The sequence below is a fragment of the Anastrepha obliqua genome, chromosome 6 (assembly GCF_027943255.1).
Source record: "Anastrepha obliqua isolate idAnaObli1 chromosome 6, idAnaObli1_1.0, whole genome shotgun sequence".
Classification (NCBI taxonomy): Eukaryota; Metazoa; Arthropoda; class Insecta; order Diptera; family Tephritidae; genus Anastrepha; species Anastrepha obliqua.
The window spans coordinates 69,224,887-69,252,631 of record NC_072897.1 but is presented as its reverse complement, the minus strand read 5'-3'; the positions used below and the strand labels follow the sequence as shown (position 1 = coordinate 69,252,631).

General features: G+C 40.8%; 1 protein-coding gene across 1 annotated transcript in view; it reads left to right on the top strand.

The window, feature by feature from the left end:
- LOC129249829 (protein unc-13 homolog A-like) overlaps positions 1–27,745 on the top strand; it is a 423,174-nt gene that overhangs the window by 242,056 nt on the left and 153,373 nt on the right. Inside the window, exon 7 of the mRNA XM_054889499.1 lies at positions 8,600–8,872. Coding sequence (XP_054745474.1) covers positions 8,600–8,872 — 273 coding nt within the window. The remainder of the gene's footprint in view (positions 1–8,599; positions 8,873–27,745) is intronic.

The following is a 27,745-nucleotide window of genomic DNA, read 5'->3' as shown; positions in this document are numbered from 1 at the left end:
AAAACATAGCCTTCGAAATTTATTTTATATTGGAAGGGTTAAGGTTGGTGTCTCAAAGGGGCACATTTAGAAATGGAATATGCTTAGAGAGGTAAGAAAGGATACGGAGAGGAAAACAGATTGCGTTCGATAACCTAATGATTTTAGATTGTTTAGAAAATCGCACAGCGCCGAAGGTAAATTTTCCAAACAGCTTAAATCCATAATGGTCGATAATGTAAGAAACAGGATGTTGTCCAAAAATGTGGTGTCCTATCGATAATATACCAGTGCATGTGAGCTTGCAGAGGTAACAATTCAACAAAAAACAATAAGGTTGATACAGTTAAAATGATCCAGCTTAGGTTAAATATTCGACAACTTATTATCATTTCGAAAGTAATTCCATTATACTTCATTCATAGGAACCCATGTCTCTATTGGAAAAAAATGGAGCAGTCGATTTTTACAAGTTTTTTTACTAATTTTTCTTGAAGGAAATTTTACACCAATAAAATAATTCGCCCCAACGAAGTGAGCGGCTTTTCTGGTGAGTCCCTTTCAATGTGTATGGCCTGAAGTTCCTATTGACTAAAGCTGATCAATCTTTAGCAATTATTTCCTTCATACGGTGCCAGTATTAGTCTGAATCAAGCATATGTCTGTAGAGGTGCAGCTCATAGAGGATTTTTCGTTACTAATCCTCCCAACGGCGGCTGCCGTAGCCGAATGGGTTGGTGCGTGACTACCATTCGGATTTCACAGAGAGAACGTAGGTGCGAATCTCGGTGAAACACCAAAATTAAGAAAAACATTTTTCTAATAGCGGTCGCCCCTCGGCAGTCAATGGCAAACCTCCGAGTGTATTTCTGCCATGAAAAAGCTCCTCATAAAAATATCTGCCGTTCGGAGTAGGCTTGAAACTGTAGGTCCCTCCATTTGTGGAACAACATCAAGACTCACACCAAAAATAGGAGGAGGAGCTCGGCCAAACAAACAAAAAAGGGTGTAGGCGCCAATTATATATATATTTATATATTAGATATAATTATATATATATTTATATATTAGATATAATTATATATATATTTATATATTTATATATATATATAATCCTTCCAAGAAAACAGCAATACTTTTCTGACAGTTAATTCTGCTTTGGCCACCGTTTGTGCCGTTTGATCGCAATTTAACCATGACAGTTTTCGTTTACGTTATCACAAGTGACTCCATTCTCATCTCCTGTCACAAATGAGTAAATTTCGTTACGATTCAGCAGTGATTCGCATATAGGAAACCGGTCCATGGAGATTGCTTACGTTACATCGTATTTCACCTCAGCTTCTTTTTATATGCAGCCTTATTCAAGCGGTTCCAAACGGCTTTTGGTTCAATGTTTAACTCGTGGAATTGATAGTTTAACTTAAGGTCTTCTACTATTTTATCGTAATTCTCGACAGGACAGATGCATCTTTTACATCAAAATTACCGAAATGGAATCGACGAAACCAAGTTGAGCATGAATGGCTGTAACAGTATCAGGACCATAAAAATTATTCACAAAAGTTTTAAAATTTGGAGAATTTGCTATTTGCTGGTGTTAATTTTTGATGCCGACTAAAACAACACTAATTTAAAAATGCTCAATTTTCAGACACAATTCCCACAGGACTTTTTTTGGTACGAAATCTTATCCATCGCCACCTAGGTTAAGTCGAGCGCATTACCATTACTAACATATTTTACTAACATCATGAATTAATTAATATAATTTATTAATATAATATACAAAAAACTCTCGATTGAGCTCAAGAAGAAAGTATTCTGTTCAGCTTAGTAGTTTCACAGATGCTCAAATCTTAAGCTTTGGGTAAGTAAAACAAAGAGCCACCACAATCACTCAATTTTGTGGCAAACGGTCATATCGATTCGGTCGATCGGGGAAAAAGAAGAGAAAGTCGTACAAGCCAGCAACGATGTCTTTGCTTGATCAAGCGTATAGTAAACGACATACCTATATTCATTCATTTTTATCTATGTACAAAAGTAACATACATATGTACGAGTACATTTAGTATATGCAGACATAAATTTGTTCTTCACAATATTGATTTCGCTTTGTCCAAATGAATAAAGTATTTATTTTTGCAGGATTTTTATTTATTTTATTTATATTTTATACCAAATAGTGCCTTCTATTATTTAAGTAAAGTTACATTTTATTTTAATACTTATGCCATAAATGTATATAAGTACATACATTCATACTATTTATTTATGTACTTATTTATATTTACCCATAAATGTAGGAAGAAATTTATCTTGTATCTTAAAAAAAAAAAACTAATCATCAAACACAATTTTTCAAACGCAAAAAAGAAATGAGGGAAAATTAGAGCTTTAAGGGCACCTGAGTCTGGCCAGACCTTTTTCTAATTTTGTCGTGAACTTAAAATATTTCTATTATAGCTAACGACTTGAGCATCCTAGGTATTGTAGTTTCCTAAAATTTAATTTTCCGCCGACTTATGGATATAACCTTTCCTCCAACAGGACGAAAAAAGGGATTTAAAAAGTTACACCGTCGGTTGGGCACCTCGGCACCATACGATCCAGCATACGCAGCATTCCACCAGAAATAAAAAAGGACAATTCTCGCCCAGTGATTTCGTCATTGCTTGGTTTTTACGAAACCCTTGTTATAATCAGCAGCTATGTACCAAAAAACAATAGATGGGTTAATTTACTTTCCTTTATGTAACTTGCAGGTATTTTGACCCACTCGCGCACAATGGCTGTTTTCAGCGCCTCAAGACTGGAGAATCTTTTGGTTCGGACCTTGCTCTCCAAAATGGCCCAAATAGAATAATCCATCAGATTCGCTTCTGGTGAATTTGAAAGTCATTGTGTGGATGTTATGAAGTTCGGAACGTTGTTTTTAGCCATTTTGGGTTCACTCGAGCTTTGTGAGATTGGGCCTCGTCCTGTTGAAACGTCCATGGTCTGCCACCGAAATGTTTGTCTGCCCACGGCTTCAAAGCCACCTCCAGCATGCTTTTCCGGTAATATTTCGCCTTTACCTTGACGCCAGGCTCGATGAAAATGATTGGAGAGCGTCCATCTGCGGAAATTGACCGCTTTCGGCCAAGCGAAGCAACTCCTTCGCCCTCTCAAGTCTAACTTGTTGCTGCTTTGGTGTGAGATCATGCGCATTTTGGATCTTGTAAGGCTTAACTTTGAGATCATTTTTCAGTATGCGGAGGATGCTACGGACAGATATTTTCAGTTCTTTCGCCATTTGATTGGTACTTCGTCAAGGATTTTGCTCAAGTCGCTTCTTTACTTTTTGAACTATAGTAGTTCACGTGACGTTGTAGTCTTTTGATGACCACTTCCATGACTTATCGCCATGCTACCAGTATCATTGTAACGAGTAATGGTGCGATTAACAAAAACACTATTTATTGTACTTTAAAGTGCTCGAGCTCACGAACAATCGCTGGTTGTGATTTTTCAGCCAAATATAATGCCATCAACGGAGGATGGTTCCATGTGTAGAAGTCCACGCAAATGGGGAAAGTTACTGATCGCCATTCACGTGGGATTAGCCCACGTATCCTCTGGGTAGCTTCCGAACATCCGTTCGGGAGTCAGCTAACGTCAGAAGGCGAAACATTCGGATAGCTGGTTGTGCGTTGGGTTTGGGACCCGTCACTTAAAAATCCCCCCCAATGAAAAGTTTAAAAAAGCCTCGGATGAGACCTCCCTATACTGATGACGACCCCTGCAAACGAGCTAAGGACTATGATTTGAGGGCATGCACCTGGAATGTCCGGTCCCTTAATGGGGAAGGTGCCTCTGCCCGGCTGGTTGATGTCCTCGTGAGAGTAAAGGCTGACATCACTGCCATCCAAGATGTGGGGCAAGGAAAGAAAACCATAGGACCTTGCGACGTCTACTACAGCTGCCATGTAAAGGAGCGCAAATTCGGTGTTGGATTTGTTGTGGGAGAGAGATTCCGTCGCCAAGTACTGTCGTTCACTCCGGTGGACGAGCGCCTCGCAAAAATCCGCATCAAAGCCCTTTTTTTTAACATATCGCTAATTTGCGCCCACGCTCCGACGGAAGAGAAGGACGATGCGACCAAAGATCCCACAACATCTGCAGCACCAGATTCCAGCATAAGAATATACACCAAGCTACCTGGCTGTCTCCTGATCGAAAAACGCGAAACCAGATCGATCATGTTGTGATAGATGGAAGACACGCTTCTAGTGTATTAGATGTACGTACGATCCGAGGACCCAACATCGACTCGGATCACTACCTTGTTGCAGCCAAACTGCGCACACTGCAGCAAAAAAACGTGCATCTACCTACGCAAATAATGTTCGACATCGAAAAGCTGCAATCACAACAGACAGCTAGAAGATTCGCCACTCGACTCTCACTCCTGCTCTCAGAGAGTACTGCCCAACAAACCGGCATGCACGAGCAATGGAGCAACATTTCTCGTTCTCTACGTACCGCCGCCGAAGAAGAAATCGGATTTCGGCGAGCACGAAAAAACAATTGGTACGACGAGGAATGTCATGCTGCCGCAGAAAGAAAGGATGTCGCCTATAGAGCCACGCTGCGATCGGGCACAACGCGAGCCATGTGGGATCGCTACAGAGAGCTGAAAAAGGAAGAGAGACGTATTATCCGAAATACGTGAGTGCGAAGAGCTTGAAATGCTGGCCAACAGGAACAACGCCCGAAAATTCTACCAGAAAGTTCGGCGGCTTACAGAAGGTTTTAAGACCGGGGCTTTTCCTATAAGAACAAAGACGGCGAACTGATGACTGACGTACAGAGCAATCTTAAATTATGGAGGTAACACTTCTCGAAGCTATTAAACAGTGACAGCTGCGCATGTCACCGAGAAAGTGAAGATCCCGATACCCCAATCGTTGACGACGGAATTGTCGTTCCGCTACCCGATCATGACGAGGTGAGAAAGTGATAACGCGGCTAAAGAACAACAAAGCCGCGGGCGCCGACGGACTGCCGGCTGAGCTATTCAAACATGGCGGCGAGGAGCTGGTAAGGTGCATGCATCAGCTTCTATGCAAAATATGGTCGGATGAAAGCATGCCTGCCGATTGGAATTGAAGTGTGCTCTGCCCAATCCATAAGAAGGGCGATCCTGCAATTTGTGCCAATTACCGCGGGATTAGTCTTCTAAAGTATTGTGTGAAAGGCTGAAGCCCACCGTCAACCAACTTATTGGACCTTATCAGTGTGGCTTCAGACCTGGAAAATCTACCATCGACCAAATATGCACAATACGCCTAAACTTGGAAGAGACCCATGAAAGGAAAATTGACACACACCATCTTTTCGTCGACTTCAAAGCTGCATTCGACAGTACGGAAAGGAGTTACCTGTATGCCGCGATGTCTGAATTTGGTATCCCCGCAAAACTAATACGGCTATGTAAGATGTCGTTCCTCAACACCAGCAGCGCCGTCAGAATTGGGAAGGACCTCTCCGAGCCCTTTGATACCAAACGAGGTTTCAGACAGGGTGACTCGCTGTCGTGTGACTTCTTGAACCTGATGTTGGAGAGCATCGTACGAGCCGCAGAACTTAATCGCTCAGGCACAATATTTTATAAGAGCGTACAATTGCTGGCGTATGCCGATGATATTGACATCATCGGCCTTAACAACCGCGCTGTTAGTTCTGCCTTCTCCAAACTGGATAAAGAGGCAAAGCGAATGGGTTTGGTGGTGAAAGAGGACAAAACGAAGTACCTCCTGTCTTCAAACAAACCGTCGGCGCACTCGCGTATCTGCACCTACGTCGCTGTAGACACTTATAATTTCGAGGTTGTAAAAGACTTCGTCTATTTAGGAACCAGCATTAACACCGATAACAATGTCAGCCTTGAAATCCAACGTAGAATCTCTCTTGCCAACAAGTGCTACTTTGGACTAAGTAGGCAACTGAGCAGTAAAGTCCTCTCTCGACGAACAAAACTAACACTCTACAAGACTCTCATCATGCCCGTCGTAACGTATGGCGCAGAAGCTTGGACGATGACAACATCCGATGAAGCGACGCTTGGAGTGTTCGAGAGTAAGATTCTGCGTAAGATTTTTTGACCTTTGCACGTTGGCAACGACGAATATCGCAGACGATGGAACGATGAGCTGTATGAGCTTTACGACGACATAGACATAACGCAGCGAATAAAGATCCAGCGGCTACGTTGGCTGGGTGATGTCGTCCGAATGGATGCAAACGCTCCGGCTCTGAAAGTATTCGATGCGGTACCAGCTGGGGGTAGTAGAGGGAAAGGAAGGCCTCCTCTGCGTTGGAAAGATCAGGTGGAGAAGGACTTGGCTTCACTTGGTGAGTCCAACTGGCGCCGGTTAGCACGAGAAAGAAACGACTGGCGCGCTTTGTTAAACTCGGCCAAAATCGCGAAAGCGGTTATAGAGCCAATTAAGAAGAAGAAGATACTGCCATCACTCTATTACGTTTGAAATCCATTACTGATTTTCTTTTTTCACGTTTACTCTCGGCAAAATGCTTCTGCCCGCTTGTAAACAATACTCTGTATTGTCATTTAGCTAACTAACAGACAGCTGATGCCAATGCATCAGCTGCGCGAGTGGTCTGAAGTTGGTTACACTTCGAGTGCCGGACTCTGTATATATATACATCAACAGCGATTATTTTTGCTTCTGTAGGTAACTAAATGCATGTCAAAACCAAAGAAAAAGGCAAGCAATTAAAAATAACATGTATACCTGCGATACTTAAAAATTAATTATAAATGTGGCGTATTTCCCACACATTTCCATACAAAAGCATGTAAATGCATAGACAGAGGGTTAGGGATATATTTGAAATGAGGTGGCAGAATTCTGCTGCCGAGTTCCTAATGATGGAGCAGCCGAAGTTACTTCCACAATTTTCCTTCGGATGGCCAAACCTTGTAATCTATCATCCTTGGTTATAGCATTAATAAGATGTAAGGCATGCTTATATTTGATTGTACAAATCATTTTGTTGTATATCTCTATTTACATATTTGATTTTTATGATATTCGGCCGCCGTGACGTGACTACCATTCGGAAGTGTGTAGGTTCAAATCTCCGTTCGGGAAACGTCAAAATTAAAAAGTTTTATCTGAAAAGCGGCCGCCCCTCGGTAGGCAATGGTAAATCTCCTAGCGTCTTTCTGTCATGAAAAAGCGCCTTAGAAAAAATATATACCATTCGTAGTCGGTTTAAAACTGTACGTTCCTCCATTCGTGGAGCAACGTCAAGACGCACACCACAAATATGAGGAGGAGCACGGCCAAGCACCCAAAAAGGGTGTAAGCGCCAATTTATATACTATATATAATATAATATGAATATTAAATGCCTAAAAAGGTTTTTTAATATCTACTACTAACATTAATTTTTTTTTTTTCGCGATAAAATTTAAAAAATTGTTTGCAATTCTAAACTAGTTCTCAATTTAATAAGAAAATTTCTTACAACACTAGGTTTTCATAGAAACATTGTTCGGAAAAACAACTGAAGATCATTCTTATGTGAAATTAAAATAAACACGGAGAAATGTACATTAGGGTGAATTTTTTCAGAAATATTAGTTGATTAGATACTGTAAATGGAAAACTGTTTGAATAATTTTTACTTGGCTCTGGTCCTTTGATTATTTTTAAATATAAACGTGAGAAGTTTACTACAACAATAATAATTTTGCTGCAAAAGTGAAAATGTCTGAAATTTACACACAGTTCAACTTTAACTACCATTAACTTTTAAAGGAGTCAATTTATCGAAAAATTAATAGAGATCTTTTTTGTAGAGAGTTAAAATTGCCATCAGAATATGTGTTTTTCATAAATGTAAATTAGCATACTAGAGAAAAAAACAGTTTATTCCAAAAAGTAGCAAAATCCCATGTTATTTATATGGGAAATATTATATATCGTGTTTGGGGCAAGGTTTATTCTAATATTAAGAGCTGATTTTGATCTGATAATTTTTCTTAGACGGAAAACTAAAAGTTTAGGGGGCGTCGCAAGAAAAATAATCAAATTAATAAATAACGGACACCCTAATGTACATAAACTATTATGCTTACAAGTAAAGACATCGTTGCTCGCCTTACAGCTCGCCGTGAAGATTTGCCTTTCCTCTCCTTTTTAGCCGACCGACCGAATCAATATGACAATTTGCTACAAATTCAGTGATTGTGACTGTATTTTATTACTTACTCAGTGATTCCTCTAAGCTGCCAACTTTTGTTTATAGATTTCGACATTGTATGGACTAAAAATAAAAGCAAAATATTTGTTATTTTTGCTGTATTGTTACTACCTGTCTAATGTGCCTTGGGCGCCACCATTGTGTCAAGGCAAGAATGGCCGTGTAGCAAACAATTTTAAGGGAGTAGCACTTGCCTATAATCAAATACTGTCTGTGTGGTGTTTAGGTTATTAGAAATAGGACTTCTGTAAGGGGTTTTAAGCTCTGAACTTGGCATCTATTCGTAGCTTTTTGGACTATCAGAGAAAAGATCGCCAACAAATTACAGTTTAATATCTTTTAGGTAAAATTGCCCCAACAAAAAGGTGACGACGCTTGGAAGCTATATTTTGATGAAATACCGGAGGAGATCGTCGACGAGTTCGCGATGCGCTATGGTATTGAAAACATTTACCAGGCAATGACACATTTTCATTGCCTATCCACTAAGTATTTATGTCCTGGAGTTCCAGCTGTGATGAGTACGTTATTAGCGAATATAAATGCTTATTACGCGCACACGACTGCATCATCGGCCGTATCTGCTAGTGATCGCTTCGCCGCAAGTAATTTCGGGGTAAGTATAGATATCTTTTATAAAACCTAGTACAGTTTTTCAGATTTGCCGGGTTATTCTGCGGCGTAAGCGCACACTTTGCATAATTAATTTTTACATAATAATTTGTAAAGCTACGCAAATTTTCATTAATTAAAAGCAAATCAAAATTTTGCTTAGAGTTCGCAAGCACATGAAGAAATTCCATCCCTATTTGCGCTTTTGGCAAAAAGTGTGATTTATTAATGATTCAAAGTTTAATATATTGTTTGAAACTTCGCAAACCGACTGGCATCAATAGCAAGTGAACGAGATACTTATACAAAAATATGAATTCGTCAGCAGATCTAGAGACAGAACTATCCAGGAGATGCGAGCTGCCATATCTAGAAATTACGATAGTTATTAAGCACATGTATAAGTAAAGGTGATATAGGCGTAAAAATGATATGTTAAAACTTCTGTCTAATATTACAGAAAAGCTGTGCTTTTAAACCGAACTAAGAGTTTTTCTTTTCAAACTTTCGCATTCAATATTGCACTCAAACCCAATCCTTTACGATGAGCTTGCGAATACTTTTTGTCGAAGCAACAACATATCTATTTAGCAACAGCTGCATTTTTTCTTTTTATTTATTTATTTGCATATTTATTCTATGAAACAATAATTTCTTACAGGCTAATTAACAATTATATTATACTTAAATTAGGGCATCGTATTCAGAATATCAGTAAAAATTGATTTAGGCAAATAAAAATTAAGATCGATAGATGTTGAAATTTGGTTAAATTCGCAAATTGTCCTTCCAATAGGTGCTTTACGTGCGTAATTCATTCTAGCATTATCTGTATATATACCTCCGCGGATAATGCAAAAAATAAAAGTTAAAGATAATATTGGATCCCAGAAACTCAATGAACGTGAGGTAGATTTTAAAAACACCTTCTGCATGCGCTCTATTCTATCAAAGGAACTAGTGAAAAGGACGCCAGATTATTGCAGCGATCAAAAGGACTGCTTTATACAGTTTTATGGTGTACAGATCGGTAAATTCAGTACTATTACGTTGCACAAAATCAAGCATATCATATGCCTTTGAAACGACAAAATTAATATGACTGATAATGCCCAGCTCCTTAAATTCTTGTATTGCAAGATTTTTCCAAAGAAGCTGTACTGGGTTTTTAATAAACTGATTTTGAAAAAGACTCCATTGTTAGCAAGAGAAATTTTGCCGCAAAACTGAGAATATTTTATGAGTAGACATTGAACAATAGCAAAAATAACGGAACTTTTTTCTGCAAATTTGTTCTCGTTGTATGCAATGTAAAATTTGTCACATAATTTATGGCAGGACTAAGTCTAACTCCCATGACCAGCAAAATAAGCTTAGGTTTCATACACATCCCCTAGTAGGTAATTTTTCGCCACAGACCCCTCAGCCTATGATATTTAAGCGATCACGCGAGCTATCTTCCTCAATCAGACCCGTTTTAATAAAGTGCAAACAAATTAACTTTATGCCCGAAAAAGAAGTTTTCAGTGAAAGCGGAAAGTGTAATGATGATTATGGCGATAGTTGGGGAAATACAGCTTTCAGCGTAATTATGATATTTATAACTACAGTCACAATGAAGTCGATACCGAACAACTAGAAGAATTTAATTGTTTTAAACTGGAGTCGTAAAGTGTAAAGGGGTTTTTTAATAAGAGGTGTTATTTTGATATTCAAAGAAACATGCTATTTTTTAATATAAATGGCAAATGACCACCACGACCACGCTTACAGGACAATATCCTTTTCATGAAATTTTCCATAACCGAATTGCAAAGTGGCTGCCCAAGCCTCACGAATTCCATCTTTGAGGTCTTGAATCGACCCTGGGCTGTTGGCGTAGATCTTCTCTTTCACGTGGCCCCAAAGAAAAAAAGTCACAAGGTGTTAAATCGCAAGATCTCGGTGGCCAATTGTGATCACGTCTTCGAGAGGTCGTCGTCCAGATCAATACCATCCAATTCCGGCCATAAAAAATTGTTAATTATCTCTCGATAGACATTTACCTGTAACTCCTGTTATTGGAAAACCCTTTATATTAAACCTAAATTCTGTTTCTCCAAGGCATCAAAACTATTGATAGACCCCTCTAAGGTAAAATCCATCAATTGCACGAATCTTAGTAATCAAAAATTCTTAATCAACGTTTTACTTACTACCTAATTTAAGTACGTTCGAGGGTACAATTTTCCATTTCAATGTTTCCATGCAGGGTTTAACGGGTTTGGCAAAGTGAGGTCGAGCGTCGGCCAAAAGTATATGATACCAAAACAAAATCACTAATGTGTGGAAGCAGTTTGTTTACCATATGTCTCAGCTTGGTTTATGACGTTTAGGTTATGTTAGAATCTACTAGCACACACTGCTGGCGAAAACTATTGACAAACAGCGGAAACTTAGTTGAGATTGAAGAAAATGATTAAAAATATAGCTCCAAAATTTTTCTGGAAAATAAATAAACCAAACCTCCCAGGTGAAATTCTCCACCTAAACATTTTGATCACCAGCAAACAATATTTTTTACATACGTTGACGAATTCTCCAAGGTAAACTATTGACATCAAGGATGTCCTTCTAGAAATGTTATTAAAATTTAACAACTCCAAAACTATGGTATCTGACAACTAGAACGCTTTTCACTCAAACTCAATTAGGACCCTCCTAAGAAACAATTTTGCCATTGATCAGTTCTGTGTACCAACACTGCCCAGCGGAAGTAATGGGAAGTCGAAAGGTTTCACTCTACCTTGCAAGAAATAGCATTAAATATGTGAAACTGTAGAACTGATTTTACTTTCGACTAATATAAAAACAAACGGTTGGGTAACAAATTTGTCAAAATATTTATTCAAAAAGGTTGTTGAAAGGAACCTTGACATTGCAGTAATGTTTCAAGGAAAAAATATACATAAAAGTAACCTAGGATAATTTTTCAAAATGATTTTTTGAAAGAGTTACGTTAAAAAACTACTTCGAACCATTTAAATAATAATAAAAAGTTGAAACTGACAGTTTGCTTTTGAATTCAATATTGCAGCCAAACTCAGTCCTTTACAATGAGCTTGTGAATACTTTTTGTCGAAGCAACAACATATCTATGTTTTGACGAATAGAATTGCATTAAGGCAATTCTAAAACAAAAAACACGCAAACATGACAGTACATAAAACTCCCGCCAAAACCTTCAGCTACCAAATCAAGAATAGTCCGGGTTCACGTAAGAGCTGACAGTGGCCTCTTTAACGGAATTCGAGTGATAGTATAGTATTAAGTAAATGTGACCAGCATCAAAGTACTCGAAAATAAAAACATGAAGCAAAGGTGCATGCACATAGGGTATTCAGTCTTAAGGTGAACGTGTACAAGTAAAGTACAGGATAGCCAATATTCGACGGACCCATCTGGTAACCCTGTATCTTTTGACAAAGACGTTAGATCGCTTAATGACATACCGCATTGAAAGCGTCAGTCCTAGCAGATTTTTACCATGGAACAGTACACGCCACGCAAGCGCTCCCAAATTGTTGAAATTTACATTCAACAAAAGAAGTCAATTGTGAAAATTCAACGTGCGTATAAAAAATTAAATAATGTGAAAAGTGCGCCTTCTAAGAACACCATTAAACGTTTGTACGACCAAGGCGATCGGATGAGCATATTACTCTTATACGGGCTAGTGTTGAGACGTCGCCAAGGACATCCCAATATCGCCGTTCTCAGCAGTTGGGCATTGCTCGGACCACTTTACAACGAGTTATCCGCATTGATTTGCATTTATTCGCGTATAAGATTCAATTGACGCAAAGATTGTTGCCTGCGGACAAGCCTCGTCGATTGGAATGGGCCTAAAACACACATGGGTCCGTCGAATATGGGCAACCCAGCAGTTAAGAGTTGGAAATACAGTAACGTAAATGGTGTTGCCATTACTTTGCGACTTTTATTTGACAGTCCAGTGATCGAACTCAGAGGAATTATTGTGAGAGAATTATTTACATTTAAATTAACAAGTAATGTCAGAAGTGAGATTGTTGAGTAAAGTCCGAAAACAGGATGGTGAAAATGGCAAAATTGAGCGAACTCAAGGTTCAGCATCTTAAGAAAGAGCTGGAACAGCGTGGCTTATTAACTACTGGGAACAGAGGACATCGATATAGATGAATATGTGCTCCAGCAAGAAGCTGAGGAATCATCGACCAAAATGGAAGAGAAGGCAAAGCTTCCAGTGCCTTTACCAGGTATAGACATGAGAGTGATTATTTACTTTATTGCTGCAATATCGGAAATTTCATCGCATATGGAATTGAAAATGTCTTCGCAAATGTCAACACAGTCATCAAAAATGTCATCGCCGTCTTTGCAAACCGAATCGTATATATCAAAAATCTCAGTACAGGTGTCACAAATGGAGTTGGCGTCATTGATGAATGCGTGCTGAAAAACAGGATACAGACAAGTTAGAAGCGGAGAATACCCATATAATGTCGCAATTGGAAACGATTAAGGCTGAGGTGGATGCAGTGAAGACTCGTCTCTTTCAGTTACCATTGAATAGTCCGAATATGTTAACCAGTGGTCCCAAGGTCCATCCTTCGATATTCAAGCTCCATTCCTGATATTCAAACTCCAATTTGAAACAATACCAACAACGAATCACTGGAGTATTACCGACAAAGTCGCTGCATTAGTTGTCTCGCTTAAGGTTTCCGCCGTTGAAGTACTGCAGGCAGTTCCAGAAGCCGATCGGGGTAACTATGAAAGTCGGATAGCAGCAAGAGAAAGAAATAAGGAGAGTGATCACAGGCAACTAATATTTCAGACGGAACTGACGAATGGCTACCAGAGGACAAATAACTGGGTATTTTGCGCTAAAAAAGGAAACAGCAGCTCTCTTAAGCAAACTAGTGTACAAAGTCCATCGGGTTGAGGTGAAAGAGTCTACCTCTCTGGGAAAAACAAAAAGGAGGATAATGCGCGAGTTCTCTTCTCAAATGCCTTGACTCTGCAGCTCGAGTATAAAGTGGTACAACTGTGGTAAGACCGCACATGCAGCCAACCAATGCAGGTGGAAGGAAGCGAAGCGCCAATAGTGGCAAAGGTTTTCCCGACACACAGCAGTTGTTAAACTAAAACAAACCAACTCTAAGGGGCGAGAACTGGTTTGCACAACTGAATGCCCCACAGTCTCTGTCTCGCAAATTGAACGGTAAAGCAACAACTTGACGATAAGGGGAACTGTAAATGATCGATCTCAGGTCGAGCTCGTTAATCTGGTCAGATTTGGTAAATGGTAATATAGAACCACTGATTGGCTACAAACTGCAGACAGCTACAAGAGATTAAGGGAGCTACGATTTCCGGAAAGATGTCGAAAGATTGCGAAGTCGTTATTGGACCTTTATCAGTAGTTAAGACATTTTTACTAGCTGAAATCACGAATGAAGTAGGTTAGGTTAGGTTGAAGCGGTTGTCCATTGTGGACACACTCAGGCTCGTAGCCCATTGTGATGCCGCATGGGGAAACTAGCCCTTATCCCTCCTGAAACCACAGTGTACTATTCAAAAATTTTGCTAGATCCTTAATTTCGACAGAGCCGAGATCTTCTAGTTCATTAAAGAAATGTTTGCCCAAATTGGCGAGTCTACGTCTGGATAGAGCAGGACAATGGCACAGAAGGTGCGGAATCGTCTCTTCCTCTTCCTCGTCTAGACAACTTCTGCAGAAGTCATGTGTTTGCATACCCATTCTCTGGGCGTGCCTACCAATTAGGCAGTGCCCCGTTATGACTGAAGTCAGTATGTTGAGACTATGTTTGTCTCTCCTTAGTAGAAGTTCTGTGCGTTTAGCATTGAGAGTCGGCCACATCTGTCGGGCTATTTTGCAAGTGGCTTCGTTTCGCCATCTTTCATTCGCTATTCTTACAATTTCCTCGTGGATATGTAGTCTACATGTTTGCAAGGGTATACCTATATCAGTGTCTATGTGCTCATCAGTCAGTTTGGTGCCGATTTTCGCGAGTTCATCAGCTCTGCAGTTCCCCTCTATGTCGCAATGGCCAGGAACCCATGCTATCGTTAGGTGAAATGACTCAGCCATCTCGTTAAGAGATGTGCGGCATTTCATGGCTACCTTAGAGGTTGTCGACTGTTTAGTGAGGGATTTTATCGCCGCCTGGCTATCAGTGAAAATGTAGATATCATCACCAGATATCGCATCACACTGTACCAGTGTCACGGCTTTCATTATTGCCATCAGTTCAGCCTGAAAGACACTACAGTAGTTGGGGAGCCGAAAACTGAAGGAAATCCCCAGATGCTCGGAATACACACCCCCGCCCACCCTGCCATCGAGCTTTGAGCCATCTGTGTATACATGGATGGATTCGCCCTGTCTTACCACGTCACGTTCCCACTCTTCCCTCGTGGGAAGGAGGGTCACGAACGTTGTAGTGGCAAGTGTAGGCGGAATTGTGTAGTCCACCTGTCTGGGAAGTCCCAACGTGCCATCCAGGATTTTGCCGTGGCCATAAATTGTGTTTGACCACTTACTTAAAGTGCTCAGCCTTATTGCTGCACTGCGCGCTATGTACTTTGCCTGCAGGTCTACCGGAAGGAAGTTTAGTATCACATTTAGTGCTTTCGACGGTGTGGTTGACATTGCACCGGTGATAAGAACAGATGCAAGTCTTTGGACCCTGTCAACCCTTTTGATGTTCACGCCCTTCTCCAGGGCGTTCCACCATATTGCAATACCGTAGTAGAGAATTGGCCTAATTACTGCTGTGTACAGCCAGTGTATCATACTGGGCTTCCAACCCCATTTTTTCCCAACGAGCCTTCCACAGGAGTATAGCGCCGTCGTAGCTTTGCGTACTCTGTCTGCGACTGTGAGTCCCCAATTTAGCTTCCTATCTAGTACAAGTCCTAGGTATTTAGCGTTTTCTGTTACTTTAAGGGGTTCTCCCCCCAAAAGAATTTGTTGAAGAGCAGGTGTTTTGTGTTTCCTGCTAAACAGTATCAGTTCCGTTTTTCCCGGATTTACTTCTAGTCCTCGACTCTTGCACCATAGTGATAGTCTGTTGAGAGCTCTTTGTTGAAGATCACACATAGTTGGAAGGTGTTTGCCAGAGATTGCTATTACAATATCATCTGCGTATGAGATTACCTTACCTCCCATTTTTTCTAGCTCCTGAAGGAGATTATTGACGGTCAGGTTCCATAGAAGTGGAGAGATTACCCCACCCTGCGGTGTGCCCCTGATCGGAAATTTCTTGATGGATGTTTCACCCAAATCTGCGCGAATCGTCCGCCCGACTAGCATTCGCTCTATGAGCGAGACGAGCGCTCTGTTTACTCCCATTTCTGTTAGCGATTTGGTAATTGCTTCCGGGTGTATGTTATTGAAAGCACCCTCGATGTTTAGAAAGACAGCAAGGGTGTATTCCTTATAGTGAAGTGATTTCTCAATCGTGTCGACCAGCGAGTGAAGCGCCGTCTCTACTGATTTGCCTTTGCTGTATGCATGTTGGGAAGGTGATAGCTTGTTGCCAATCTTCCCCTTGATGTGCCCATCTAGCAATCGCTCTAAAGTTTTTAACAGGAAGGATGATAGGCTGATCGGCCTGTAGTCCTTCGGTCTCGTATGTGTGGTTTTTCCTGCTTTGGGAATGAAGACCACTTTTACTTCCGCCCATTTCTTGGGGATATAACTGAGTCGTACTACTGCCTCAAAAATTGAGACGAGTCTAGGTGCAATCATACTAATTGTGTGTTGCAGGTCGGCGGGGATGATTCCATCTGGTCCCGGCGATTTATAAGGTTTGAAACTGCCAATGGCAGATTTTATATTGTCCTCCGTAATAAAATCTATTGGAGGACCCCCATTGAGAACTGTAGGATGAGTTCTACCATCTTCATTGCATAGACAACCTGGGAAGTGTGTCTGCAATAGTAATTCTAGTGTTTCTTCACTATTAGTTGTCCAATTGCCGTCCTCTTTGATGAGGTAACTAGGGTTGCTGTGGCTAATTGATATAACTTTCCTGAGTCTACTTGTCTCAGAGGTACTATCTATCTTTTGACAGAAATCTCTCCAAGACGCCGTTTTAGCTGCCCTAATGGCATACTTAAATCTGCGTTGACAGTCTTTGTATCCATCCCACGAGTTAGTTCTTCTCGCTTCGTTATACTTGGTTCTGCATTCTCTTCTTAGGTCTGCTATGTCTGTGGACCACCATAGAGGTTTCGGTTTGCCTCTTTTCGTCCTCGGAGGGCAGGCTGCTTTCGCAGCCTGTTGAAATGCTGAAGTCAGTTCATCAACAGTAGAGTCGAGTTGTAGCTCGCAGTTAATTTGGTATGTCATGCCCGTAAGGTTGTTGGCTACAATGTTTTCGAACATACCCCAGTTTGTGCGTTTGCGGTTCACGACCGGTTTACACAGTTTAATTGGTAATTCAATGCTATACGTTAGGTACCTGTGGTCTGAGAAGGAGTTGTCTTTAGACACTCTTCAGTCTCTTATAATTTGTGACCCCCGTTCATTGACACACGTAATGTCCAGAACTTCCCTTCTAGTAGCTGTTACGAAGGTAGGGGAGTCGCCTATATTGCTAATATGAAGATAGTTACACATGATGAATTCAAAAATGTACTCACCGTGTTCGTTAGTGTCTGTACTACCCCAGACATGATGGTGAGCATTTGCATCTGCGCCCAGGATTAGTGGTATGCCACGTCTCGCGGCTTCCTCTGTTGCACCTCTTAGGAGTGGAGGTGGTGGTGGTTGTACCGCGTCATGTGCCATATAGGACGAGGCAAGCCATATTGTCCTTCCGCAGGACTCCACTGATATAACTGCGTTGTCCGCATCGCTAAATTGCATCAATAAGAATACATTAATATGTTTTTTCACTAGTATACACGACCTCGGTTTACCTTTGTCGGTGACATAGACCAGTTTAAAATCTTTGTTACTCAACCCGCAAACCCGATCTTTTATGACCCATGGTTCTTGGATGAGAGCGATTTCCTCTTCTCTTTCAGCGAGACGGAGGATGAGTGCGGCTGAGGCCGCCTTACTGTGGTGGAGGTTGATCTGTACAACCCCCACCATCGTTGGTGTGCGTTGTTAGATGACAGCCAACCACGGTTTGGTCAGCGATCTCCTCGTCAGAGGAAGTGGGAATATATTCCTCGTCCTCCAGAGCGTCTGAGAGATCGGAATATTCCCCCATATCGTCTAGGGTAACCCTTCGGAAGAGTTCGCCTACCATACCGGAATTGGATGCCACCTCGTCGTCCGTTAGGTTGTCTAACGCAACCGTCGTCTCCTCCGCGGATGACGTCAAGTTATCTGCGGAGCTGCCTTTACTGGCTACATCCTGTCTGTAGACATGGAGTGTCAGTGATTGGAAGCCGTAGTTCACCTTCCATTTCAGGTTAGCGAGTGGATCCAGCTAGTCTCCTCTTGCCATCCACTTCGCCAATCTTTGCTACTTTCCAATCGCTGGTAGGTAGCTCGGGGTTGCCTAGTTTGAGCAGTTCCAACACTCCCTCTGGGTCGGTGTGGAACTCTGGTATCCAGGCTCTTGATCTTGGCCGAGGAGGACCACGTCGAGGCGGGCCCCTGGCCAAGGCTCCCCTATGCGTTTGATTGCCAAAGTGTACAGATCGACCGATCGTTGATCAGCGCACCTGGTTAATTTGACGCGTGATTGGAACCAACCCGCGTCTGAGCAGCTGGGTGGGGGACCTGGATTTTCTTGCAGGATGTCCCTGTAGACTTTCCACAGACTCCTGCTTATCAGATCCCAGTTTGCTTGCGTGATCGCACCGTCATGGGAACTGCGATCAATCACCGCCCTTATATGACTTCCTTTCGCTACTTCCGCAAAAGATTTTTTGAGAACCTTGGTTGTTTGAGTGGCGGACACCTTGGATCTTTTGGCTTCTGCCGATGTCCCCTCACTCGACCTTTTGCGCTTGCCTTGCGCAGAGTCCATTTTAGCCTTCTCCCGGTGTTCGGCTATGAAGGCTTCAGCCCACGCTTTGGAGTCTGACTGCTCCTCCGTCAGATCCTCTGGTTTAGTGTCCTTCAGTCTCTCCAGGATCCTGAAGGCTGAACGCTTGGTACGGTAGTACCTTTCTGAACCACTAATTTGCTTCCGGGGGTGGGTACTACCCGGGGCAGTTATTGTGTCAGAAGGGCGAGCTCCAGAAACCATTGGCTGAGCCATGTGGTCTGGTGCCACCGACGTTGATTTGGGTGTTGCTCCTTCTGGAGTTCCCGTGTCGCCTGGAGTGACGGAGACAGCAAGCTCGGCTTGTCTTGGGACAGGGCCGTCCTTGCTTCCCGAAGGTTTTGTTGCGAGGGGGGGTCTACTCCTGGCCCCAGATGTAGATGGATAAGATGGGATACCAGGGTTAGGGACGATGGGAACGTCGGTGCGGTGATCTCCTCATAGGGATTGGCTAGCCATTCAGTGCCGAACTGGCAATCCAATCCCCATATGGAGCTTCCCTCTTAGTTCGTGGTGAGTTAGCCTTCATGATATGAGGGCTAAATCACCACTTAAGCCTCATCCCCGCGGCAAGGAGACCAACATGATGAGGACGAATGAAGTAACAGTTGAAGTATATTTCATGCTGCTGCATGTATTTACCTTGGATTTGGGTAAAAGGGTTCTGTCGTCTCAGAATATGGAGATACCGCTGAGCACGGGGTATTAGCCAAGTGCAGAGCACAGAAAGGTAACCCTATATCACCGTCAACGGATTCCACCAAAATCTGAAGTAGTCATATAGGCTAATGTGAAAGAAGGCTGTGAGACGACAATACTTCTTTTTGATATAGCAATAGCAAAAAATTGCACTTTTTATTTATTTTTTACATTTTTGTTCTGAGTCAGTTCAATTAATAAAACAACTTTTATCTCATACTTCAGAAGCTGTCCATTTCATTTAAATTTAAGCTTGAAGATATACAATAAAGCTAGGTGGTTTTGGGCTAACCAGAGCGGCAGAAATTGAAGGTACTTTTTCCAATAAAGGTTTTTTCACAGATCAGGCGTAACTACTGTCAAACTAAATACCTAATTTTTTTTTTTTTTTTTTTTTTTTCAATATTCATTGACATCTCATTATGAAAAGACTCGCTCTGTGAAGAGTGTTCATCACGCGCTCAGGTCAACTTATGTTATTTAGCCTTGAAGCCCATTTTTGGCTGAATGACTACGTCAATAAGTAATATTTCCGCATTTGGGCTGAGGAGCAACCTGAATCCATTCAAGAACAGGCATTGAAAAAAACTGGTTCGTGCGGCCTGTGGGTTGCAGGAATCATCGACCCATATTTTTTCAAAGACGAGGCTGGCACCAATATAACAGTAAATTGCGAACGCTATCGCGCTATAATAAACGATTTTTTTATGCCGGAAACATAAGCCCTTGACCTTTACAACATTTGGTTCCAACAAGACGCTACTTGCCATACAGCCCGTGAAACAATGGGTTTACTGCGTCGCTGTTTCGGTGAACAATATATATCTTGCCTCGGTGATCCTGTGATAAACCAGCTTCAATTGAGGCATTGGAAGCAAACATTACTAAAGTTATTCACGACATACCCACTAAACAGATTACTTTGTGCACATGCACTTATACTTATATGCTTATATACCTAGCCCTGCCATAAATTCTGTGAAAAATCTTGACAGATGCAAGCAGCTTCTTCGGTGGCACGCGGTCAACGGCCATGAAAATATTCTTTTCACAGATGAGAAAATTTTCGCTGTTGAAGAAGTTTTTAGAGAGCAAAATGACAAAATCTATGCTAAAACTTCTAAAGACGCAAAAAATGTTGTCCCAAGGGTTCAGCCTGGCCACCATCCAGCCACCGTAATGGTTTGGTGGTGGGTGTCTTGTAAAGGTGTTACATCTTTTCACATCTGCGAAAAAGGAGTTAAGACCGGGGAAAAAGTGTACCAGGAGGACGTTTTAGAAGGTGAGGTGAAGCAGTTGAGCAGTACTTTCTTCAATGGACAGCGTTGGATCTTCCATCAAGATTTCGCTCCAGCCCTTAAAGCAAAAACCACCCAGTAGTGGCTAAAAAACAATATTCATGGGTTCATAGCCGCAGAAGACTGGTCGTCTGGAAGTCCAAACCTGAATCTCTTGGACTACAGTTTGTGGTCAGAATTGGAGAACAACGCCTGTCGAAGACCTCACAGAAATTTGGAGAGTCTCAAAGAACCTTTGGTTCGAGTAGCGATGTGAATATCCATGGAAACCGTGCGTGCTGCAATAACTGAATGGCAGAATTCTTTGAAGACTTGTGTAAAAGCAAATGGTGGTCATTTCGAATGAAAATTTAAAGCTTGTTTTAATAGTTACATGGTTAAATAAAAGTAACTTCATTAAAAAAATTATAATATTTTCATATCTATAACGGACTTACCTTGTAACAGAACTTAATAACTATCTGAACTTCTAAATGTGGCAAAGCGTATTTTGTGGCAAAAGGTGAATTCATGTTTTTGCTTTATTATCTCATTCACTTGGTTTTGTTCCACAGAATTTTAAATACTGTTTTTATGCGCGAGTGCTAAATGAAACCAAAAGCAAAAAGCGTGAGGGAAATTAGAAAACATGTGGCCAACTGTATATATAGATATATGTATGTGTCTGCGAGCTAGTACCCTGCAACTAATAGATAGTGTTACGTGGAATGTGGCATCGCCATACCCGAATTGCAGCGTCGGTCGATGAAGATATCTGCTGACAAATCGAAGAGAGTCGCACAGAACGTAAACGGAGACGGTCGCAAACACAAGATAAATATAAAATATATACGAGTACATATTAGTTTTATACTTTTAAATTAAATCAATTAATTACAGCCGGTAAATACGAGCCGGTAAAAACCAACTTTGATGTAAATGTGATTACAAATGACTAATTATTTGGTACATTCGGGGTTGCAAGAGGGCTCGACATAGCTACTCGGTGCTCAATTACATTAAATGGTTTTGGTGTAGGCAAAATCTTGTGTAAGAGAAAATTAAGACGATAATTGAAGTAGACTGTATGAAAATCGGAAATGACGCTTTGATTGTAAAAGATAATTTGTTAAGTGAGAATATTCTGTTAGGAACTTGTGCAAACACGGAAGCATCATATACGACGCAGGTGATGGATGAACATTTCGCCCAGCTAGCAGGTAATAAATATTTTTCCATATTAGGTCTACGAATGGGGTATTACCAAATAGAGCTCGACGAACATTCAAAGCATTTTACGGCATTTGTTACCAACGAAGGCCACTACGAGTTCAATAGAATGCCTTTGGGTTGGTCAACGCTCCGGCTGTGTTCCAAGCAGTAATGAATAGATTGGTCGCCGAAATGAAATCGGGGGAAGTCTTGGCATATTTAGATGAGTCGCCCTATTGAGGAAGGTCTACAGCGTCTCGTCTTCTAAAAAAGAAGCGAGAACGGTATAACGCCTAGAAACCGCAAGGTATCAGCATCCAGAATTTTGAAGTGCCGACGAATATCACAGATTTGAGACGATTCTTGGGTCTCACGGGCTTTGTCAGAAAACTTGTTCCTGATTACTCCTTGGTAACAAATCCATTAAATCCACTTTTACGCAAATTCGAACAAAATAATTTTTGTTTGGCCCTGGGCTACAGCGGACGGCGTTTGAAAGAATTATCAAACTTTTGACAACCACTCCAGTGTTGGCACTCTACGACCAATCCGCGCAGAATGGGGTTGACACCGACACTAGCAGTGTCGGTTTCGCAGACATACTGATGCAATCGTACGACGGTAAGACATGGCGACCAACAATGTACTACAGTCGTCACTGTACAGAAACCGAGAGTCGTTATCACTCTTATGAGTTGAAAGCTCTTGCCGTTGTTGAAGTGCTTGAACTATTTCGCATATACTACCTACTGAACAAGCAATTTTGCTTAGTGGCTAACTGTTCAGCAGTTGCCAAAGTACGTGCTAATAAGGAACTCAAGCCTAAGATTTCTCGATGGTGATTGAAAATATCAGAATTCGACTTCGAAGCAGTACATCGTTCCGGTAGCAGACTTGCTCATGTAGATACAATGAGTAGAGTACCTGATAAGCCCGCTGAAAATGTGGAACAAGCTGGTTCTACATTCGAAATAACGTCCGACGTCTATGATTGGCTTTATACCATGCAGATCCAAGATATAAAACTACGTAAAGTCATCAGCATACTGATAGGCAAATATTTCCGTTGCCAAAATCATCGCCTTTATCGTCAAGAAGACGATGGACTCAAATTTGTCGTCCCTACGTAATCACCATGTCGCTTTGCCCAACTATGCCATGACAAAATGGGTCACCACGCATCAGTGGTGGACTAAGGGGAGGGCGGAGGGGGCGGTACGCCCCGGGTCTCTGGTCTTGGGGGGCCCCAAATGGCTGCAAGTTCCCTTGATTAAATCGTAATTAAAGCGCTTTATACATTAACGTTTTTGATGGTTATCCCGCCAGGGTCATATACCATACACGACGCAAAATGATTGTGAATAATGCTGACATCCAGCAGATCGACAGCATGTAATACAGGACGTCGGACCAGTTAATGTATAAAGCGAATCTATAGAAAGTCCAGGTGAAAACACTAAGGGAACACATCGTTATTTAACTTCGTCTTGGTTTTATTCATGTCTAAACGAAACTAAATATTTAAAGAAATGGATACTACCATATATTCACCATCATCAAAGAAATTATACTATTCTTTCTGTCGGTTATTTGCATTGGAGGGAGACAAAAGTGTAAGTAAATTTGTCAATGGTGGAAATTAAATCCAAAGGTTTCACATCATGAATCATCCAATAAACATTTATCAAGTTTAGAAAAATGGAATTCATTAACTATGGGCTTGAAACTTAATAAAACCATTGATAAAGATAACTTGAAAATAATTAACAGAGAAACTCAGTAGTGGAGAGACATTTTACATCGACTTTTAGATGTATCACTATTTTTATCCGAATAAAGTCTTGCTTTTCGAGGCCATCGTGAAGGGATTTCTTCTGAAAACAGGGGAAATTTTCTAAAATTGGTACGCCTATAATCAAAATATGATTAAGTGTTGAAAGAGCATTGCCTTAAACTTGAAGCTACCGCTGGTTCGTCAAAACAAGACCCCAGTTATTTGTCAAAAGGTATACAAAATGAATTTATTCAATGTTTGGGTGAACATGTGAGGCGAGCAATTATTGCAGATATAAAAAACGAAAAGTATTACGGAATCCTTTTTGAAAGCACCCCTGATGAAAGTAATACAGAGCAAATGAGCCAAATCATTAGATACGTTCATATAGAGAATGACATCGTGGAGGTACGAGAATCTTTCTTGGGTTTCATTTTTATGTCTGGAAAAACTGCTGAGGATATGTCGAAAGATATTCAGGAACAGCAAGAAAGATATGGACTTGATATTTCGTTGTGCATGGTTCAAGGTTATGACAATGGAGCATCAATGTCAGATATTCACGGAGGTGTGCAACGGAAAATCCGAGAAGTCAATCCAAAAGCGCTTTTCAGTCCTTGTTCAAATCATTCTTTAAATCTTTGCTGAGTCCACGCATTTTCATGCGTTCTTTCTAGTGTCACCTGTTTTGGTTGAGAAATTATATTAATTTTTTTCGGCATCTACGAAGAGATGGGAGTTGCTTAATGAGAAAACAGAAAAAAAGTTAAAACGTTTATCTGATACCCGCTGGAGCGCCCTTTACAAGTCAGTAAAAGTAGTCAAAGAAAAAGTAGAGGCAATAGTTAATGTTCTCGAAAATTTGCACGATCCTTCACAAGCAAATTTAGATACAAGATCAGGAGCAAGCTTGCTACTGCCGGCTATTTGCGATTTTACCTTTTTGACCTATGTACAATTTTGGCTCTCTATACTGGGGGAACTTAGTTTGGTTCAAAAATATTTACAGTCCCCAAAAATGACTCTGGATATAGGACTTATTAAAATAAAACCCCTTGATAAATATTTAGTGACCGAACGAATCGCAATTGTAGAAAATGAATCATGAGCGACTCGTCAATCTGTCTGTGCTTTCGATTGAAAGAAAAGCTTCAAAAGAAATTGATTTTGCTGCAGTTATTGAAGAGTTCAGTAAAATGAAGACACGAAAACATAATATTTAATATAAGTACAAGGTTTATGTTACCTACATAATATTATATATACATATGTCTTATGCCTTAATTTTTACATTCTTACATACTTGCATATCATAAAATATATGTAAATAAATATATTATTTCCTAATTCTATTGCATGCTTTTTGAAAAATTATACTTACCTATTTTATTATTCCAACTGTTTATTGAAGTCTAATTCATACTCGAACGTCAATTATAAGATCTGAATCAAATAAACATAATTATTTAAAAATACTTAGGCAGACATATTTTAAATTAATCAAAATCTTTTTGCACTAAGAAGGGCCTCATTCAACCAAGCCGCCCTGGGCCTCTGACTAGGTTAGTCCGCCATAGCCACTCATTAGAGAAGACTATTGTTCGTGTTCGCAAAATGTTCTGGTTCCTGTAAATATGTAAATATATTAAAAATTATATCGCGGCGTATATTAAATGCTGTTATCGGAAAGCAAAATCCGGTAGAACCGATACCTTTCCGAATGATTCACATTGATCACCTCGGTCCATTTGTTCGTAGTAAGAAGGTAAATTGTTACGTATTGCAATTTCTGATGCGAACAATTCATGTTTTAAATGCATTAAATGACATGACCGGTTATTTCGGGATGCCGGTTAAAGTAATCACCGATCGTGGGACCGCCTTTACGTGAAAAACATTTAGTTATTATTGGCAGCAAAATTTATTTTTAATTTGCACGATATTTTACACAATCAGTTAGTGGCCGCCGTACTCGACGACGTAAGAAAAACCGCTGAGAAAATTCCGATAGACAAAAAAAATAATCTAGCTTCTGGCAATATCGAGCGCGATGGAAGAAGCCTTTTGACAAAAAACATTCACTTTGTCTATTATATCGTAAAGATGATTTAGTAGCTATTCAGAACGAAGCAACTACTACTGGTGAGTCGCGAAAATTAGAGCCGAAGTATCGTGGTCCGTATCGTATCGCAAAGGCTATATATAACGATCGGTATCTAATAGAGGATATACCGACGAATGCTTTTAGTATGTATAAGTATATAACACAAGTTTTCAATATAACTTCGCGAACCGACGCCAACATACACCGAGCGAAGGAGATACTAAAACAAAAACGTGAATTCGCCTTCGTGAATTCGAAACAGAACAAGGAGAGACGGAAGTTGCCGGAACATACGAGTTGCCAAATCTAGAAATTACGAGAGTTAGTTCCCATTTACACACGGAGACATCTGGAAGGGAGACCCTGGAAATTCTCTTTTCATGTTTCATTCGCGGTCACACGGGTAAAGTGGTGTAGGCAACATTCGTTGCTTTTGACGTTTACTTCTGGTTGAGGTATATTCTACAACCCGCTAACATGCAAAGAGGAGAAGCTCGTCAACAGTTTAGTTAATGGTTAATGGTTGTAAAGGGTTAAGGAGTAGCCCTTTAGCACTGCGACCATATTGATCTATTGTGCACCCTATGCTGTCTATTGACTGTTAAGTATGCTTATGAATTGTACCAGCTCCTTCTGAGGGAGTGATTGAAGGTCTTCATCTGTAAGCATGAACTTGTTTAAAAACCTTTTCCTTCTATGCGTCAACCCCGGACATTCGATAATGAGATGTTCCATAGACTCCTCATCTTCGCAGCAGAATCTGCAGGTGCTGGTGTTAGTTATGCCTAATTTATGTAAGTGTTTGTTGCAGGTGAAGTGCCCCGTGAGGGCGCCTGTGAGAGTGCGAATGCTCTTTTTGTTTAACGTGAGGGCCATGTTGGCTCTTTTAGCGTTGAAACTTAGGAACTTTTTGGAGTGTCTTAGACCCTCTACATTGTTCCAATGCTGATTTAATAGAGTTTTGGCCCAGTATTTTATTTTTTGTTTTAGGTTGTTTTTGTTGAATCCGAACATAGGACTAGGTCCGATGAAGTTTTCATCTGCCCCTTTTTTGGCTTGAACGTCTGCCTTTTCGTTGCCGTCATATCCCTCATGTCCCGGTACCCAAATTAATGAAACATTGTTTTTGGATGCCAGATTATTGAGTGCCTTGTGGCATTCTAAGAGGGTTTTTGAGTTGTATGTATAGCTATCTAAAGCTTTTAGGACTGATTGGCTGTCCGAGAGTATTTTAATCCTTACTCTCTTGTGGTTTCTGCGTTGCATGATGTTTACTGCTTCCATTATTGCGTATAGTTCCGCTTGGAAGATAGTGGTGTCCCTGGTGAGAGTGAATGATTTGTGGATTCTGGGCCCCACTACACCTGCTCCTACACCGTAAGGTGTTTTTGATCCATCAGTGTACCATTTTTGTGAATCATCATTCATCCATTTCGGGTTTGTTTTCCACTCTATCCTCTCTGGAAAGGTAACTGAGTATCCTTTTGTGAAAGAGAGGGTTGGGTCAATGTGGTCTGAAACTTGAGCCATGCTTTTGGTGTTTTTGATTTTGTTTAGGATATTTAGGTATAGCATGAGTGCTTGCGTAGCTGCTTCCTCTTGGATTGCTATATGAAGTGGTGGGAGATTAAGGAGTGCTTCCATGCCAACTGTTGGGGTTGTTCTCATAGCCCCTGTGATGCATAGGCAAGCAAGCCTTTGTACTTTTCCCAGTTTGGTTATCGCTGTTTGTTGGGTAGATTTGCTCCACTAT